The sequence below is a fragment of the Oncorhynchus kisutch genome, unplaced genomic scaffold (assembly GCF_002021735.2).
Source record: "Oncorhynchus kisutch isolate 150728-3 unplaced genomic scaffold, Okis_V2 scaffold1279, whole genome shotgun sequence".
NCBI classification, from domain to species: Eukaryota; Metazoa; Chordata; class Actinopteri; order Salmoniformes; family Salmonidae; genus Oncorhynchus; species Oncorhynchus kisutch.
Genome location: NW_022263224.1, coordinates 49,793 through 70,480, shown reverse-complemented (window position 1 = coordinate 70,480; position 20,688 = coordinate 49,793). Strand labels below are relative to the sequence as shown.

General features: G+C 43.1%; 1 protein-coding gene, 1 long non-coding RNA gene and 1 pseudogene across 4 annotated transcripts; 1 reads left to right on the top strand and 2 right to left on the bottom strand.

The window, feature by feature from the left end:
• Positions 1-707: 707 nt before the first annotated feature.
• Positions 708-6,242, bottom strand: LOC109897426 (inward rectifier potassium channel 2-like; annotated as a pseudogene).
• A 582-nt stretch (positions 6,243-6,824) lies between these two features.
• LOC116352957 (inward rectifier potassium channel 16-like) lies at positions 6,825-15,984 on the bottom strand. 3 transcript variants are annotated; one of them, XM_031818172.1, is made up of 2 exons: positions 15,856-15,984; positions 6,825-8,423 (listed from the first exon to the last, which is right to left on the bottom strand). In XM_031818172.1, exon 2 carries the CDS (start codon positions 8,390-8,392, stop codon positions 7,229-7,231), a length of 1,164 nt encoding a protein of 387 aa, XP_031674032.1. In that variant the 5' UTR covers positions 8,393-8,423; positions 15,856-15,984; the 3' UTR covers positions 6,825-7,228. The 3 variants fall into 3 exon arrangements, with proteins under 3 accessions (XP_031674032.1, XP_031674033.1, XP_031674034.1); XM_031818173.1 differs by lacking the exon at positions 15,856-15,984 and adding an exon at positions 10,721-10,850; XM_031818174.1 differs by lacking the exon at positions 15,856-15,984 and adding an exon at positions 10,597-10,842.
• LOC116365772 (uncharacterized) lies at positions 11,556-12,007 on the top strand. Its single transcript, XR_004208149.1, has 2 exons — positions 11,556-11,604; positions 11,768-12,007. It is a non-coding gene; the product is annotated as an uncharacterized LOC116365772 (long non-coding RNA).
• Positions 15,985-20,688: the final 4,704 nt, after the last annotated feature.

Genomic DNA, 20,688 nt, shown 5'->3' with positions numbered 1-20,688 from the left:
ATACTACAGTAATGTCTGCAAAAACACTATAGTAAATACTACAGGAATGTCTGCAAAAACACTATAGTAAATACTACAGTATAATACAGTAATGTCTAGAAAAACGCTATAGTAAATACTACATTATACTAGAGTAATGTCTGCAAAACACTACAGAAATACTACAGTATACTACAGACAGATCCACAAAAACACTACAGTAAATACTATAGTATATAATATAGTAATACTTCTAAAGTATAGGTATATATAATTTTTTCGTGTGGAGTGTCTCAATGTGACAACTTTCCAATGTTCTCTTGCAACTTTCAAAGGCTTACGCACGCACGCACGACACACACACACACACACACACACACACACACACACACACACACACACACACACACACACACACACACACACACACACACACACACACACACACACACACACACACACACACACTGTATAAAATGCTACCTAACCCGTCTCATTCCTATAGTGCCACGGGCCAGAAGAGCCATCAACTCCTCTCAGTCAATCTACCACGCTTCCCACCAGATGAGGGACTTGTGTAAAGAGAATAAATAATATTGCATCATTTTCTCTGGTCTGTTTAATTCTGTATTCGCTTGTGCCTGAGTGTCTCCTCAGAAATGACACTCACCTCACAGTCAAGCCATCCTGCAGTAGTACCAGACAGCCCGTAGGAGCCAAAGGTCAAACCTATCATAATAGTATTTCATGTAGTATTTCCCCCCTAACATCTCTGCAGTCATATTTCTGATTCTCGTCTTAGAGGCCTTGCTTCTGAAGGCATCGTCAGACTCCTGGTATCCTGATTGTGTTCAGAGTGTACAGAGACTGTGTCTGTGTTTGTCTCCTCCAGCTGTTGCGTTCTCAATGCCATTCTCAATAGCACCTGATCCTCCATTTTTACCTCCTCCTTCTCCTCCCACATCCTCCTCTTTCTCCTCGTCAAACGTCTCCTCCATCTCCACTTTTTCAAGGGCCACCTCGTTCTCGTAACAGAAGGAGTTGGAGCAAGAGACCAGAGACTTCTTCTCGGCCAGGTCCCTGGCACTACACTGGGGCGTGCTGCTCACCTCGTAGGTTTTCTCGAAGCGCGCGAGTAATCCCACCTTGTAGTAGTTATTCTCCTCGAACAGGACTGGCTCGAAGCGGTGGCCCCAGAGAACCTCGCTGGCCACGTAGGAGCTGCGGCACTGGGTGGTCATGGCCGTGGCTTCCACCATACCTTCCAGGATCACCACCATCTCAAACTGGACGTTTCCAGCTCCTGTTTGCTCATCTCATACAAGGGGCTGTCCTCGTCGATCTCATGGACAATGGTGATGGGCGACACCAGGAAGACGCGGTCGACGCCGCTGTCGAAGCCCACGTCGATGTCCATCTGGTCCAGGGGGATATACTCGCCTTCGGCCGTGGTTCGCGACCTGAGGAGGTGGGCGCGCACGTGGGCCTCCACCAGGTGGCTCTTGCGCAGGTTCCCCACGCGCCACATCAGGCACAGCTTGCTGTCCCGCATGGCCACCGTAGCGTAGTGGCTGAAGATCAGTGTCTCGTTCCTCTTCTTGGGCTTGGCCATCTTAGCCATGACGGCGCCAATGATGAAGGCGTCGATGATGCAGCCGAAGATGCTCTGGAAGACCACCATGAAGACGGCCACGGGACACTCCTCGGTGACGTAGCGGTACCCGTAGCCAATGGTGGTCTGCGTCTCCACGGAGAAGAGGAAGGCGGCGGTGAAGCTGTTGACGTTAGACACGCACATCTGCGTCTCGTTCTCCAGGTCGCCGTAGGAGAGCGCTACCAGCCAGAAGACGAAGCCGAAGAAGAGCCAGGAGAGGAGGAAGGACAGGCAGAAGATGATCAACATCCAGCGCCAGCGGATGTCCACACAGGTGGTGAACAGGTCGGCAAGGTAACGCTGGCCCTTCTCGCTCATGTTGATGAACTGCACGTTGCAGTGGCCGTCCTTCTGGACGAAGCGGCTCACAGCCTGCTGCTGCGCCGCGTGAACCTTGGCCACCGTGCCGTTGGCGTAGCCGTTCGGCACGGCGGCGATGGCGGCCAGCTTCATGCCGTCTTCCTCGGAGGAGACAATGCTGTAGCGGTGGGTTCGCACGCTCCCCATGGCTTCCCCTTGGGAGGAGGAGCAGCTGGGCCCAACCGCTGCTTCTGCTCTGGAAAACAGTCTGAGTTTTTGGTAGAAGCGTTGGAGAAACAGTTTTGAATGCTCGCGGGGACCCACTAAGACAGGAAATGTGGAGTTTAGGACTTCTGGGTCCTAGGGAGTTGGATGGGGAAAAGCTGCCCCTGCTGCTGTTGCACCTGGGCTTCTCCAGAGGAGAGCCGTGCTGGCGAGGGGCCTGCTCAGTCCTCCTCTCTTATGGGTGTCTCGGACCTCATTCGTAAAGTGGGCTGTGGAAAGGACAAGCAAAAAGAAAAGTCTGTGTTAAGACTAATTGGTGGAACCACAAGGAAAGATCAGCGGCGTTCAACCTATTGTCTAAATGATGCATTCAACACTCAAATGTGCACCACAACTTGACCATTCACATGGAAGTAAATACATTCTACTGTACATTTGAGAATATTTAAGTAAATGTTGGGCTCAGGGATTGTAGACATGACAGACATTTTTTATTCCAGTTCTGTATCAGCTGACAAGATAACAGATCCTCTCAGCTCTGCTTAGTGCTGGTATTAATTAGGCTAGACCAGCCAATTGAAAGTCACATTACAGATCAGGTTCATGTTAATCAAACAAGTCATTGGAGCACAAAGGAACCACTATGTGTGTCCATCACAGGAGGTTGGTGGCACCTGAATTGGGGAGGACGGGCTCATGGCAATGACTGGGGCGGAATCTGTGGAATGTTATCAACTACATCAAACACATGGTTTCCATGGTTTCCAGATTTTTGATGCCATTCCATTTGCTCCGTTCCAGACATTATTATAAGCCGTTCTCCTGTGGTGTTCATGTATATGGGTTTCTGCAAAAAATATCAGTGATCATACCTTTTCCCAACATCTTTTTACTTGATATTTTTCCCTCAATTGTTTATTTACATAGTGCTAATGTCCAATGCTTGTCCCCCACTGTAACAGTTAAGTAGACATATTTTAGTCCATATTTTCTGTGGGATCTTTCAATGATCTACTAGGGGAATAGAATAACACCTGTTCAGTTTCTTCTTCTACTCTTAACTTAACAACTTCTACAACGTAGTCATGTAATCAGGTTTAAAGGGCCAGCCTGTAAACAAGCTCTATACAGGATGGTCTCTTTTAAAGCAACAATAACCTTGAAGTGCATGCAACAGAGCAACAAGGACAACTGAACTAGAAAACCCAGTAACTATCGACTGCATCTGTGTGGCCTGAGAGAGCCATTAGAATGCACCACAGGGTATGAATTATTGTCTGCCGGCTTACTTCCACCCTAATGCCAAAACAACTAACAGTGATTTGAACCACTGTTACAGAGAGAAGGTCAAGATGTCATTTGGATGAAGTCCCGTGTGAGAGGCAGTCGGTTGTACACTATGGTTATTTTGGTTGGCCCTTGCGGGTTGAAAAGACACATTTGTGTCTCGTTATGAAGTGTGATCTGTCTTGTCCAATGAAACATATTGGATAGTGAATACGTGTCCACACTCTCAAATTCCCTTGGCGTAAACGCTTGGTATTTAGAGTAGGCTATTACCAATTGATGTACACTAAGTAGGCCTTTTGATTGTAAAAGATAAAAGCTCTAAAGTAGAAGAAATCAGTGTGTATAATTTAATTCATTTAATTATCCCTTGAAAATATTGCACACTGAATGTGACTTTGAAAACGCACAGAGGTGCGTTCAAGACAACAGGGAACTCTGGGAAAAAAAACAAGCATCCAACTTCGAATTCCAAGTCGGGAAACTTAGGCATCTTTCTAGAACTCAGACTTTCCGACATGAAGATCACTGACATCATGATTTTTCCCAGAGTTCCCAGTTGTCTTGAAAGCTCCATCTCATCCAAGTCCCTCATCTCTGTTTTACTCATCCAGTGATGTCACTGTCAGGTTGACTAGGAATAGAGGAATTGGAGCTTAATTCCTGGGGAGCTATGCATAAATATTGTTCCCTCCGGAGACTGGGGTTTTTACTCCCCAACTCCACCTCCCAAACTCTCCCTCCCACCTTTCTGCATCCCCTTGTAATTCCATATACAATACTCTCCTTCAACAACAAAAAGTAATTCAACAAGTATTTGGTTTAAATGGACAAAGTCCTACTTAAAATGTAATGTATGATGATGAATCCATCATGTTTGTGGTGAACACACAAGACAGCTGAACTCTTGAGATCCCACTAGATCAGTGAAACACCTGGAATAAAACGACAAAATAAAAAGAACTTCTATTTTTACATCTGCATTTCATGAGGTTATCGGTGAATATTTCATGTAGCGACGTATGACCCATAGGCCAGGCCTACTATCCTGAGAGAGATAGAGGCTGGTTCACTGTGAATGAGCTTCCTATGGGACGTCCTAATCTTCTCCAGCAAACTAACTACACCACCACACACCACACATTACAATTAACAGGCCAGATCAGACCACAACCACCTCATAATCACTATGCTTCCTTGCTATCTAACAAGTCATTTGGCCCCACTGACCATCTACCAATACCTGCGTTGTACCACAACACCAACACCACTAAATACATTCAAGGCTAAAACAAGCGTAATGATGAAAGGATAAGCCAATGGAAAGATATCCTGTATACACACTGACATAATATGACAGACCAAGAACATGAACGTCAGACACCGGCAGAGACGCTGGCTACAGTATCAAACTGATACTGTCTACCGAGTCCAGAAAGTCAGGGACAACAAATAAGACTGGGCTGGAAATCAACAAACAGCACGCCTCAGTTACGCCCAATCTGTTTCCTCAAATGAAATCTGTCATTGTGAAGTCCATTCATTAGATTCCACATCAACCCTTATCTAACCAGGTCATCAGAGTGTGACTGTGTGCACTGGGCTTAGCTGCACCACACAGACTGCAACTGTTTATTTTGCCTGCGTGCAATTAGGACCAGCTGAGACAGATGGAAACTGGTTACATAAACCTGCTCCTTTAAAAAATATATATTATTGCAAAGAATAGATCAATAATTTATATCCAATATTCAGCAGCACTGCAGCACCATTCATTATGGAATGACCTGCTACTATGGGATGTCAGGGTTGACAGTTGGCTTTAATTCATTGTTTTGAATCAGGGTTGTCAGAATTAACATTATGTTTGAGAGAAATATTTTTCCTAGTCTAACTTTAAATTCGGATCATAATCAAATAAGTGTAGCTTAATATATTTAGGTAGGCTAGGCCGACTGTCATAATTCATGCATAGGTCTATAACGGCCAATTGAATAATCAAATACAGAAACACACTATAAGAAACAGCGATGAATAAACACTGTTAAATTAATTATATATATATATATATTTATTTATTTTCTGAAGCAATGGGTGTAGGCTACTGGGCATAATCATATCAACCTGGGCTGGCCTACAGGCTCCTTTTTTCTCTGCGTGACAGGTGGAAGGAAGAAAGTCACGGTTTATGTTCCGTTGTCAAGTCAAAACACTTTCCAACTGATAAGGGAGCATTACCTGGGCTATTCATTGGATATGAGTAGCTTAAATTAAACATACTTGAACCTCGCTGACGCATCGATACCCACACAACTAGTAGCCTATAACCCACAGAATACTTAACTCCCTAACTCTCTGAAGTATATCGAAAAAAAGTGCTTGTTGAACACTATACATATGAGACAGCCTCATCAAAGACAGTAAAACTGAAATAAATAACAATATTTTTGCTTGAACACTGTCAATGCCTCTTTGGTTATATTTTAGATGATCACTCTTTGTAGAAATAAAGTAGGGTATGTCCGGTTCAATTTGTAGGCTAACATTATACAGAAGACTCGTTATTCACGGTTGCACCGTTATTCCCACTTAGACTACACCGTTAGAACGAAGTAACGGGACATTGTTTACCTGTTGATTTTTCGAGAGCAAATCAGCGGTAATTTATTCTAATACATCCCATGCATCCAGGTAGGTTTTTGCGTTAATATCCATATTTGGGTTCCACCATTCATATGTGATATCCGGATAGACATCGTAATTACTGCCATCAACCTCTTCAGCTGAAGAAGATACTTTGCTTTGCACGGGCGGACTTTGAAAACACATGTGCCTATCCCCCGCCCTGTCGTTGTAGTCGACCAATAGAAAGCTACAGCGCTTGTTTGGACTCCGGCATCAAATAGTTCATCATGTTCAAAGCCCATGCGCGCACACGATAATAATAATAGACCGATAAAAGGGCTATTACAAATAATACTACAATTTTGTTATAATAATATACATTATTTAAAAAATATATACATTATTTTAATCAACCTTACACTAAGTAATCCGTTTATTAGGTCATCTCCTATACTTTTTTTGAGTATAGTTGTCTACAGTACAGCACGCACACACACACTCACACACACTGAACACAAGGTGGTGATATAGAGGTACTGGCGCAGTCGTCAGTGATAACGAACAGCTCTGTGACTTAACCCCAGTGTAGAATGTGATGCAGGTTGAATTAAACACATGGTTTAGAATGGAACTGTAAATATATTGCATATGACTTCACTACAATGCACAATAATCAATCTTCATCTTTTTGACTTTTCACTAAAGAAACATGGGAGGTATTTTTGTATTTGAATAAAACTTTACGACCATCACATCAGAAAAAAAGTATATTTATTTTAAATGTGGTGCAGTCTGTCCATCACAACAAAGACGTTCAAATGAGGACAGACCTTTTGGACGTCAGATGTGACTTCAACAACGTACGCTTTGTTTATTTATTTAATAACAGTTAAATTATTACATTCATAAAGGATATAACAAAGGAGTATAAAATATGATATAAAATAGTTATTTACAATGAAACTACCCTATTCCACTTACTCAAGTCCTTTCCTGAAGTCCTGTGTGATAATGTACTATATAACGATAATGTAACAATGTAGTCTCTGCTGTTTTGGGATTATCACAGCGTCATCAGAGCCACGCCTCCTGAACCACCTCCTCACTGACATCAGTGTAGTTATCTGTCTCTGCTGTTTTGGGATTATCACAGCGTCATCAGAGCCACGCCTCCTGAACCACCTCCTCACTGACATCAGCCAAGGACCTCCGGAATTTCCTGCTCGATCTCACAAACGGCTGCTGCGATTGGACGATAGACTCCGTGGGCGGCGGTCTCCCCCTGTCACCCTCCTGGGCGCTGACCATGGGTGTCTGCACCCAGGTGGTCTGATGAAACAGGGCATAGTCTACCTTGTAGTGCCTCCTCCCCACCTGCACCATGTCCTGGAAGCGCTGGCCCCAGCGGATGTCTGCCGGGGTGTAAGACGTGCGTGTCTGGTGCAGGATGCCTGTGGAGTCACCGGTGTAGGTGAAGGACACTACCAGGTCAAAGTCCTCCTCCGCCAGGCTGTCCGGTCCCAGGCTGTAGAGGGGGCTCCCAGGCTCCAGCTTGTGAACGATGCTGGCCGGGGTGGCCAGGATGAGGTGTCTACTCTGGATGTCTAGGTCCTGGTAGGTCACGGAGATCATCCCAGAGGGGTGCTTCGTGGGGCGGACCAGCTGCGCCCGGGCGGTGCCTTCCAGGATGTGGTTCCTGCGGAAGTCGGCGATACGCCACACAAGGCACAGGGCGCCGTTGCGCGCGTTGACCACGGCGGAGCTGCTGAAGCCCACTGTCTGCGCCCTCTTGCTCGCGCACGCCATTTTGGCCACGGTGATGCCGATGACGACTGTGTCGATGAAGCAACTCATCAGGGCCTGGATAGTCACCACCACGATGGCCACCATGCAGTTCTCCGTCATCACCCGGAAGCCGTAGCCGATAGTCGCCTGGGTCGACATGGAGTACAGGAAGGCGGAAGTGAAACTGCGGACGTTCGCCACACACGGAGCCGTGTCCTGGTCCTCCAGGTCTTTGTGGACGTAGGCAATCAGGAAGTAGAGGACGCTGAAGAAGAGCCAGGAGAGGATGTAGGAGAGGCAGAAGATGAGGAGCATGACCCTCCAGCGGAGCTCCACCAGTGTGGTGAAGATGTCGGCCAGGAAGAAGCTCCACTGGCCCGGGGACTGGTGGAACACCACGGGGCAGCTACCGTCCTTCAGCATGTAGCGCAGCTTCTTCTCCCCTTCCCCCCGGCCAAGATCTCCTCTGCCCATGGTGTGTGTCGTGATGTGTTGGGTATCAATGATACACTGCTGCTGGTCCATGCCTGGATTCATTTTAACAAGGGCTCTTGTGCCGTCCCTCCCCCTGAAAAATATATATATTTGTGAGGTTAGTGTGATTAGTAAAACAGAAAATAATATATACTGTACACAGTCCTATAGGTAGAAGTACACGTAAAGTAAAGCGTTTTTATTAGGTCTAGTTTAGTCTCTTTTTACAAGGGCTGAGGTTAGGAAAGGATGATATTGGTGAGAGACCATCTCCATTACAAGCCAGCTTAATGTCATCAGGTTGCTCTGTGTTTGTTGAAGAGAACCCTCCATGTTTGAGGAAACAGGCTAGGTCACACCTTGCCTGAGGCTATCAGCACCTGAATGACCGTGACAATGTCATGCCCATGCTGTGAAAACACATTATCTTGTTGGCTGATTATTTACGAGAACTGTGATTTGCTAGGGGGAACACAGTAAAAAGCTGTGCGATACAATTTAATGATAGTCCAAATTATATCCACATTCATTCATTTCAATAAATATTTTCTATAATTTGACAGAATTAAAGACAGGATGAGTCAAAATGAAAGGCAAAATCAGATGTCAAATGAACATGCCTTTGTGAAACTTCCTGTGCAATATGATTACTGTAACCAAGACAGCCAAAAGGAGAGAGACTTCTGGGTTTCCCCTTCCTTGGTGTTCGCTTCACTAGTCGTCCAGAACGTTCCATTCATTTGTCCTAACATGCTATACAACCATAACACATGCATTGCCGATTCCCATTGGCAACAAAAGTTTAACATGTTTAACATCAAAGTTGTACTTTCCTTCATTGCAGGTTTCTCTAGACGGCCTACTTTGAAAAACTGGAGCCTTCTTCATTGTGCCCTCAAACTTGATCTAGTGACTCTCAAATGTAAACATTGAAGAGTTTTCTGGTAAAAAAAACAAGCCTTATACAACCTTTCCTTGTTTAGTTTCACCATTCCATCTTACTGACCTAGTACAGATTCTGTTATACCTCACAGATCAACAGTAACCAAGGAAATAGACCTTAAATCCCTCACCTAGTCCAAGTATTGATCCTTTCACCCTTTGATCTATATCTGGGCATTATCAGAACACATCTATAAAGATTCAACTAGGATTTAGGCTGGGTGGGGAAAGAGATCATAATTTTTTCTTACCGGGAAAGGACCTCATTTTAATCAGACAGACTTGGCCTGTCTGATTAAAATGTTTTACCCTGCTCTGCCCCAGAACAATGGAAAACAGAGGACAATGTGCATGTCTATTTAAAACACTGCTACAATTTAAGATTACTTGAGGTGGATGACACACTGAACTGAGAATTTCACTAAAACCTGTGTTTCTGTGTCAAGCAACATTATAATATTTACTTTGTAGATTTTGTTTTTACTTACTACATTTTTTTAAACTTACAACTTACAACTTTTTTTACTTACAACTTCAAAACAGCTAACTACGCTTTTCGTTAATTACTCAGCACTTATTCCTTTCTTCACACCTACAGTGTGTTCATCATACCTTAAATGATTGAGCTAACCTGGTGACTATATTAATGATTAGTCAGCTAACCGGTGCCATTATATCGCAATCAAGGTGTCAATTCATAAAGCAACTGAATATTTAAACACTGTCAGTCTAGAGTCCGTTCCAACTTCTCTTTCCCTGCATTGAGAATTGTATTGGGTCATTAACTGTAACCCTGAGCTCTGTGTAGTTATTAAGCTCTTTTGACTTTGAGGATAAATTATTATCCTGCATTTACCACGAATAGCATTCTCCTCTAAATGTTTCCATAAAAGTCCATCTTTACAGGGATACAACAAGATTCTGGCAAGTAGGTTGTTTTTCTACGTACCCAGGGTCAGATGAACTCGTGGATACCATATTAATGTCTCTGCGTGCACTATGACGTCTCTAGCGTACGCTACCATCCCTGCAGACTTCTGGTCATTGTGCTAACGCTAGCTAGCATTGGCTCGCCAAACTACCTCTAACTTTCTTAATACTGCACGCACAGACATAAAAATGGTATCCACCAGTTCATCTGACACTGGGTACGTAGAAATGCGGCTTACACTAAGGCCTTACGTTCTCCAATAACAGTATACCCTTTTATTGCAGCATTTGTTTTTCTTGACAGCACAAACAATCTCACCAAACAAACTCCCACTAATGCATACAATGACATGTTAAAAGGGATATTTACCCAAATTACATACTTGTATCCTTACCCAGTAAAAAATGCTAATATCAAGACAATTGACTTGCATTGGATTTGTGTCACAAAAGCTAAGAAGTTAGCATTTGTAAATAGTGGTCAGGTAAACAAAAGCAACGGATTGATTGCTGTCATACCTTGTCCATAGACTGTTTACAGCAAGTGTCAAGCTCAATCCACGATTGTCTGTGGGTTTTCCCTTGTACTTGATTGATGAATTAAGGTCACTGATGAGTAAGGATCTCCCCTCACCTGGTTGTTTAGGTTTAAATTGAAAGGAAAAAACAAAAACTAGCAGACACTAGGCCCTCCATGGAATGAGTTTGACACCCCTGGTTTACAGGGTAAGGAAACCAATATGTATTTTTTTTTAAATTTGGCTGAACTATCTCTTTTTAATTGTTTAATTTTTTTATTTCACCTTTATTTAACCAGGTAGGCTAGTTGAGAACAAGTTCTCATTTACAACTGCGACCTGGCCAAGATAAAGCAAAGCAGTGCGACACAAACAACAACACAGAGTTACACATGGAATAAATAAACATACAATCAATAACACAATAGAGAAAAAAAAGTCTATATACAGCATGTGCAAATGAGGTAAGATGAGGGAGGTAAAGGCAATACATAGGCCATAGTGGTGAAATAATTACAATTTAGCAATTTAACACTGGAGTGATAGATGTGCAGAAAATGAATGTGCAAGTAGAGATACTGGGGTGCAAAGGAGCAAATAAATAAATAACAGTATGGGGATGAGGTAGTTGGATGGGCTATTTACAGATGGGCTATTTACAGATGGGCTATGTACAGGTGCAGTGATCTGTGAGCTGCTCTGACAGCTTAAAGCTAGTGAGGGAGATATGGGTCTCCAGCTTCAGTGATTTTTGCAATTCGTTCCAGTCATTAGCAGCAGAGAAATGGAAGGAAAGGCAGCCAAAGGAGGAATTGGCTTTGGGGGCGACCAGTGAAATATACCTGCTGGAGCGCTTGCTACGGGTGGATGCTGCTATGGTGACCAGTGAGCAGAGATAAGACATTTAGTTCTGATTATTGCATATGAACAGCACTCAAAAGTATGACTTCTAAATATTTAAGATAATTGTTGATATTCTAATTGTAGATGTATGACCATGCTTCCATGTCCTTTAATTGCATTATAGTTACAATGCTGTCCTTTATAGGTAGACTCATCGATATGATGGTGATGCAGAAAGTAAACAATTTATTGGGTACATTACCACGACAACTAACAGGGTGACGCGTGAGGCTCAACTTCTCTGCTGTTTTGGTCCCGTGGCTACCACCCAGTGAACAGCATGAAGAGAACCCCTGCACATTCTGCACATGCTGATACTGTGTTTGACTGTGTGAGAGCAAAGTCTACCTTTAAACATATGTAATAAAATATATTTTAAAAAGTGTTTCATCTAGTGGATTTATGACTTTATTGAGTCTGAACACTTATGCTTATCTCTGGTTTATAATCATTAATGGTAGTGATGTAAAGTACTTACAGTGCCTTCGGAAATTATTCAGACCTCTTGAATTTTTCCACATTTTGTCACTTTACATAAAATTGTTTCCCCCCCCTCATCTACACACATAAACACCCCATAATAACAAAGCAAAAACAGGTTTTTAGATTTTTTTTTGTGCACATTTTTTACAAATAAAAAACGAGAAATATCACATTTCACAGAAGTATTCAGAACCTTTACTCAGTACTTTCTGAAGCACCTTTGGCAGCAAATACAGCCTTGAGTCATCTCAATTTGGGGAGTTTCTCCCATTCTTCTCTGCAGATTCTCTCAACCTCTGTCAGGTTGGATGGGGAGTGTCGCTGCACAGCTATTTTCAGGTCTCTACGGAGATGTTAGATCGGGTTCAAGTCAAGGCTCTGGCTGGGTCACTAAAGGACATTCAGAGACTTGTCCCGACGCCACTCCTGCGTTGTCTTGACTGTGTAATTAGGGTCATTGTCCTGTTGGAAGGTGAACCTTCGCCCCAGTCTGAGGTCCAGAGCGCTCTGGAGCAGGTTTTCATCAAGGATCTCTCTGTACTTTGCTCCGTTCATCTTTCCGTCAATCCTAAAAAACATCCCCGCAGCATGATGCTGCCACCACCATGCTTCACTGTAGGGATGGTGCCAGGTTTCCTCCAGACGTGACGCTTGGCATTTAGGCCAAAGAGGTCAATCTTGGTTTCATCAAACCAGAGAATTTGGTTTCTCATGGTCTGAGAGTCCTTTACGTTCCTTTTGGCAAACTCCAAGTGGCCTATCATGTGCCTTTTACTGAGTGGCTTCTGTCTGGCCACTACCATAAAAGCCTGATTGGTGGAGTGCTGCAGAGATGGTTATCATTCTGGAAGGTTCTCCCGTCTCCACAGAGGAACTCTGGAGCTCTGTCAGTGACCATCAGGATCTTGGTCACCTCCCTGATCAAAGCCCTTCTCCCCCTATTGTTCAGTTTGGCCAGGCGTCCAGCTCTAGGAAGAGTCTTGGTGGTTCCAAACTTCTTCCATTTAAGAATGATGGAGGCCACTGTGTTCTTGGGTACCCTTTCCCATATCTGTGCCTCGACACAATCCTGTTTCAGAGCTCTACGAACAATTCCTTCAACCTCATGTCTTGGTTTTTGCTATGACATGCACTGTCAACTGTGGGACCTTATATAGACAGATGTGTGCCTTTCCAAATCATGTCCAGTCAGTTGAATTTACTACAGGTGGACTCCAATCAAGTTGTAGAAACATCTCAAGGATGATCAATGGAAACAGGATGCATCTGAGCTCAATTTCGAGTCTCATAACAAAGGGTCTGAATACTTACTGTATGTAAATAAGGTATTTCAGTTTTTTATTTTTATTTCTAAAAACCTGTTTTTGCTTTGTTATTATGGGGTATTGTGTGTAGATTGATGAGGAAAAAAACGATTTATTCAATGTTAGAATAAGGCTGTAACGTAACAAAATGTGGAAAAAGTCAAGGGGTCTGAATACTTTCCGAATGCACTGTAAGTAAAAATAGTTTAAGGTACTACTCTGTACTCTACTACTTATTTTTGACAACTTTTAATTTGACGTCTTTACATTCCTACAAAATATCATGCATTTTTTACTCCATACATTTTCCCTGACACCCAAAAGTACTTGTTACATTTTAATGCTTCATGAAAATGTTCCAATTCACCCACTTATCAAAAGAACATCCCTGATCATCCCTACTGCCTCTGATCTGGTGGACTCACTAAATACACATGCTTCATTTGTAAATTATGTCTGAGTGTTGGAGTGTGACCCTGGCTCTCCATAAATACAAATAAATACAAACGGTGCCGTCTAGTTTGCTTAAAGGAAAACTCCACCCAAAAATGATGTTTTGGTATTTCATAATGTTTTGCCTGTCAGCAGTAAAGTTTTCAAGATATGTATCTTTCAAAATACAGAAATCATCCCATATGATGCATTATACATTTACTTTTGATACTTAAATATATTTAAAACCAAATACTTTTACTCAAGTAATATTTTACTGGGTGACTCTCACTTTTACATGAGTCATTTTCTATTAAGGTATCTTTCCTTTTACTCAAGTGTGTCAATAGGATACTTTTCCACCACTGATTAATGGCATCACACAAAAACAATTTTACAGCTCCTGTTTTGCAACTGTGTATTAATTTCCAAGAAATATCACCTTTGGAAAGATCTTCAGGTTCCAATAGCCTACAGTCGTGGCCAAAAGTTTTGAGAATGACACAAATATTAATTTTCACAAAGTTTGCTGCCTCAGTTTGTATGATGGCAATTTGCATATACTCCAGAATGTTATGAAGAGTAATCAGATTAATTGCAATTAATTGCAAAGTCACTCTTTGCCATGCAAATATACTGAATCTCCAAAAATCATTTCCACTGCCTTTCAGCCCTGTCACACCTTGCCATAATGCAAAAGTGATAACTAAGTGGCTCGGGGAACAAAACATCGATATTTTGGGTCCATGGCCAGGAAACTCCCCAGACCTTAATCCCATTGAAAACTTGTGGTCAATCCTCAAGAGGCGGGTGGACAAACAAAACCCCACAAATTCTGACAAACTCCAAGCATTGATTATGCAAGAATGGGCTGCCATCAGTCAGGATGTGGCCCAGAAGTTAATTGACAGCATGCCAGGGCGGATTGCAGAGGTCTTGAAAAAGAAAGGTCAACACTGCAAATATTGACTCTTTGCATCAACTTCATGTAATTGTCAATAAAAGCCTTTGACACTTATGAAATGCCTGTAATTATACTTCAGTATTCCATAGTAACATCTGACAAAAATATATAAAGACACTGAGGCAGCAGACTTTATGAAAATGAATATTTGTGTCATTCTGAAAACTTTTGGCCACGACTGAATTTCCAAACAAAACTTACTGTCCCACTTTATTTGGAAAGATGCTCGACAGATGGTCATACTATCAACAAACTCTGTTGATTGGCAATTGCTTGTTAAGGTTACGGTTAGAATAAGCGTTAGGATAAGGGTTAAGTTTAGGGTTAGGATAAGGGTTAGGGTAAGGGTTAAGTTTAGGGTTAGGATAAGGGTTAAGTTTAGGGTTAGGATAAGGGTTAAGTTTAGGGTTAGGATAAGGGTTAGGGTAAGGGTTAAGTTTAGGGTTAGGATAAGGGTTAAGTTTAGGGTTAGGATAAGGGTTAGGGTAAGGGTTAAGTTTAGGGTAAGGGATAAGTTTAGGGTTAGGATAAGGGTTCAGGTAAGGGTTAGAGCTAGAGCTAGGGTTATGGTTGTAGATAGATGAAATATTACTGATAGTCTACAGAGCATCTACAGATGGAGTATCCAAATAAAGTGGAACCACATTTATTTGCTCAGTTTGGGTCCCACTATCAAAAGTACTGATTCAGAAATGTTTACTTAAATTGAAACATTAGACTTTTGTTGTATAATAAGAGTATAAAGAAAATATGAATGTTTAATTGAACTAGTGTATGAATAATGTTTCTGGTATGTTTAGATTAACCTGTAACAAACACTCCACTGACACATTTTTACACACATTGGATGTGTGGGTGAAAGACAAGAAGATATCCTGTTTACACAAACACAGCTGTGCCTGCTACACACACAGCATTGCAAAATGTGTCCACATAAAAGCTCTCCACAATAAGCCCAGAAAGAAACCAAAAATCACTTGGATACAACACTGCCTATATAAAAAAGTCAAACCTTATCTAATTTCTGTTACTTAATGATAAGACACTTACTTCAGTTGTAGGTGTGTGTTTGAGACGTGAGGTTGTTGTCACTGAAACACAACACAGACAAACAGGTAAATCCGGGCTGCTAAGAGTTGTTACGGTCAGTCTCTCACTTATAACCTATTTACAGGTGAGTGTGACCCTCTGAGGGCAGGACTGGCCCAGAGGCAAAGTCCCATGTCATTGAGTCTGATGATATGGGACCAATCACACCACCCCTGAGAAAAACCCTATTGTGTCGATCCATAAGATTTTATGACCGGTGTAATATATTTACAGACAAATTAAAGTTTCCTGGCTAGATGTCAATGTTATTTCGATTTTCAATATGGAAGAAGGCTTTGTTGAAACACGTTTTATTGCAGTTGGCATAGGGCCAGGAGGTTTTCCTCACCATAAGAGACCTGAGCAGGAAAAGGTCAATTTGGTGAATGAAAACTCCTGCGTGGGGACATCCCATGCTCCTGTTTTTACTTCTTGGGATGTTTTAGATCATTTATCCTGTTATGATGTGGGGGTTAGTTGAGTGTTAGCACACCGTTAGGCAACACACTACCAGGATACACTTCTACACCCCATCCCCATGGCAGCACCAACCTAGTCAAAGGCTCTGCCAGGAAGCCTTGATAAGCACAACAGGTGGTAGCGATCAGGATTGCTTGGCAACATGTGAACAGATGTCTCTCGTGCAAAGGTCCAGAACGGCAGGCAGTCTCAGGGTAGGGGCAAGCAGGGGTCACACAGAGGTCACACAGAGGTCATACAGAGGTGTGGCAAGTTATAGAACGGCAGGCAGTCTCAGGGTAGAGGCAAGCAGGGGTCACACAGAGGTCACACAGAGGTGTGGCAAGTTATAGAACGGCAGGCTCAGGCTCACGGTCAGGGCAGAACGGTCAAAACCGGGAAGGACTAGAAAACAGGAGCAAGAATAGACAGAAGCAGGGGAACAAACGCTGGTAGGTTTCACGAAACAAAACTAACTGGCAACAAACAAACAGAGAACGCAGGTATAAATACACCGGGATAGGGAATAATGGGGAAGATGGGTGGAGACAAGCACACAGACAGGTGAAACAACAGATCAGGGTGTGACACACATGTTTACTTCTCACATTTACGCAAACATCCAATAACGTTATAGACCATGTAGCTAGGCCTAAGACCCCTAGACATAATGAGTCAGGTTACAGACCATGTAGCTGGACCTAAGACCCCTAGACATAATGAGTCAGGTTACAGACCATGTAGCTAGGGCCCCTAGACATAATGAGTCAGGTTACAGACCATGTAAATAGGACCCCTAGACATTATGAGTCAGGTTACAGACCATGTAGCTAGGATCCCTAGACATAATGAGTCAGGTTACAGACCATGTAGCTGGGCCTAGGACCCCTAGACATAATGAGTCAGGTTACAGACCATGTAGCTAGGACCCCTAGACATAATGAGTCAGGTTACAGACCATGTAGCTAGGGCCCCTAGACATAATGAGTCAGGTTACAGACCATGTAGCTGGGCCTAGGACCCCTAGACATAATGAGTCAGGTTACAGACCATGTAGCTGGGCCTAGGACTCCTAGACATAATGAGTCCGGTTACAGACCATGTAGCTAGGACCCCTAGACATAATGAGTCAGGTTACAGACCATGTAGCTGGGCCTAAGACCCCTAGACATAATGAGTCCGGTTACAGACCATGTAGCTAGGACCCCTAGACATAATGAGTCAGGTTACAGACCATGTAGCTGGGCCTAGGACCCCTAGACATAATGAGTCAGGTTACAGACCATGTAGCTAGGACCCCTAGACATAATGAGTCAGGTTACAGACCATGTAGCTAGGGCCCCTAGACATAATGAGTCAGGTTACAGACCATGTAGCTGGGCCTAGGACCCCTAGACATAATGAGTCAGGTTACAGACCATGTAGCTGGGCCTAGGACCCCTAGACATAATGAGTCCGGTTACAGACCATGTAGCTAGGACCCCTAGACATAATGAGTCAGGTTACAGACCATGTAGCTAGGACCCCTAGACATAATGAGTCAGGTTACAGACCACGTAGCTAGGACCCCTAGACATAATGAGTCAGGTTACAGACCATGTAGCTGGGCCTAAGACCCCTAGACGTAATGAGTCAGGTTACAGACCATGTAGCTAGGACCCCTAGACATAATGAGTCAGGTTACAGACCATGTAGCTATGACCCCTAGACATAATGAGTCAGGTTACAGACCATGTAGCTGGGCCTAGGACCCCTAGACATAATGAGTCAGGTTACAGACCATGTAGCTAGGACCCCTAGACATAATGAGTCAGGTTACAGACCATGTAGCTAGGACCCCTAGACATAATGAGTCAGCATACAGAACAAGTAGCTAGGACCCCTAGACATAATGAGTCAGCATACAGAACATGTAGCTTGGACCCCTAGACATAATGAGTCAGGTTACAGACCATGTAAATAGGACCCCTGGACATAATGAGTCAGGTTACAGACCATGTAGCTAGGACCCCTAGACATAATGAGTCAGGTTACAGACCATGTAGCTGGGCCTAGGACCCCTAGACATAATGAGTCAGGTTACAGACCATGTAGCTGGGCCTAGGACCCCTAGACATAATGAGTCAGGTTACAGACCATGTAGCTAGGACCCCTAGACATAATGAGTCAGGTTACAGACCATGTAGCTAGGACCCCTAGACATAATGAGTCAGCTTACAGACCATGTAGCTGGGCCTAGGACCCCTAGACATAATGAGTACAGCAAACCCAGTAGGCTAGTTATTGGTTTCGTAATACCTCCGCTTTATATTCTCATTATTCATTAGTCAGCTAGTTAACCTTTGCCCTATGCAACTGAGAGACTGTGCTCTTGGTAATTAGTTTAACGTTTTATTAGTTTTATGTAGACATGGTATTCACCACCCAACAATGCAACAATGCAACAATAAGAAATAATAAAAGATAAGAATACGGACATAAAGTACATTTTGCTTAAGTATAATACAGGAAGGCATCATTTATATTACAATATTTACAGATGTTTTGGGGAAGGGGGGATTGGGGGGCAAGTGTTTAAATGATTCAGTACTTAGTAATAATTATAAGAGTCTGATAGCAGCAGTTGTGATGTGTGTGTAGTGTGTGTGTGAGTGAGTGCATATGTGCTAAGGTGCGGACAGTCAGTGCAGGTGCTCAGTGTTCAGCAGTCTGATGGCTTGTAGAAGGAAACTCGTGGCTGGGGTCCTTGATGGTGCTACGGGCCTTCCACAGACACCGTGTGGAGTAGATGTCCTGGATGGTGCTACGGGCCTTCCACAGACACCGTGTGGAGTAGATGTCCTGGATGGTGCTGCCTTCCACAGACACCGTGTGGAGTAGATGTCCTGGATGGTGCTACGGGCCTTCCACAGACACCGTGTGGAGTAGATGTCCTGGCTGGGTGGGAACACGGTTCCATTGATGGCACCATTAGCGCAACAATAAGGGATTCCTGTGTCTCCCATGTCCCCAATTAGGGCCTAATAAATACTTGTTAAGATAAGGAAGAAAGAACACAACAGAGCCACACAGCAGCATAAACACTTCACATGCTTTCAAAGGGTCCATAACAAAACACTAAGCAATTACTACAGAGACCATAATAACAGCAGCACTAACAGACCCCGGTCATCCAAAGAAGTGTTTCCTAAAATAGATAGCTGGCACCATTATTCTGCTTCCTTGTTAAGTCGACACCTTGCACAGCATTTTGGTTTTCCTAGCTGAGTGAAGAAAGATAACAGTTATGGATATTCTTACTGATAGTTCTGCAGGTGAGTGAAGAAAGATAACAGTAATGGATATTCTTATTGATAGTTCTGCAGGTGAGTGAAGAAAGATAACAGTTATGGATATTCTTATTGATAGTCCGTAGTAACAACCCATGACAGCAGGTCATCACTGACTGGTCTTAACAGCAGGTCATCACTGACCGGTCTTAACAGCAGGTCATCACTGACTGGTGTTAGTTAACAGGTCATCACTGACTGGTGTTAGTTAACAGGTCATCAACAACTGGTCTTAACAGCAGGTCATCACCAACCGGTCTTAACAGCAGGTCATCACTGACTGGTGTTAGTTAACAGGTCATCAACAACTGGTCTTAACAGCAGGTCATCACCAACCGGTCTTAACAGCAGGTCATCACTGACTGGTGTTAGTTAACAGGTCATCAACAACTGGTCTTAACAGCAGGTCATCACCAACCGGTCTTAACAGCAGGTCATCACTGACTGCTGTTAGTTAACAGGCCATCACTGACTGGTGTTAACAGCAGGTCATCACTGACTGGTCTTAACAGCAGGTCATCACTGACTGGTGTTAGTTAACAGGCCATCACTGAATGGTGTTAGTTAACAGGCCATCACTGACTGGTGTTAGTTAACAGGTTATCACTGACTGGTGTTAGTTAACAGGTCATCACCAACTGGTCTTAACAGGCATCAACAGCAGTATGACAGAGCGAAAACAAGGTTGTATAAAGTAGGACAGACAGGAAATATTTTATTACAGTACATACTGAACCTATAAACTGAACTCTCCTCTCAATAATGTTTTACAGGAAGTTCAAGAACAGCGGAAGCCATATGAAGGACAGTATGTCTTGTTCCATGAATATTTAACTGATGAGTTGACTGTAAGGAAGCCAAATAATTGCTTTAGGGTAAAGTTCTATCTAATCTATGTGTTATTAATAGATATAAGAGTCTGTTACCGGGACACAACATGACTGGAGATGGCATCTATGTGTTCCTTTAGTGTTGTTATTAGAGTCTGTTACCGGGACACAACATG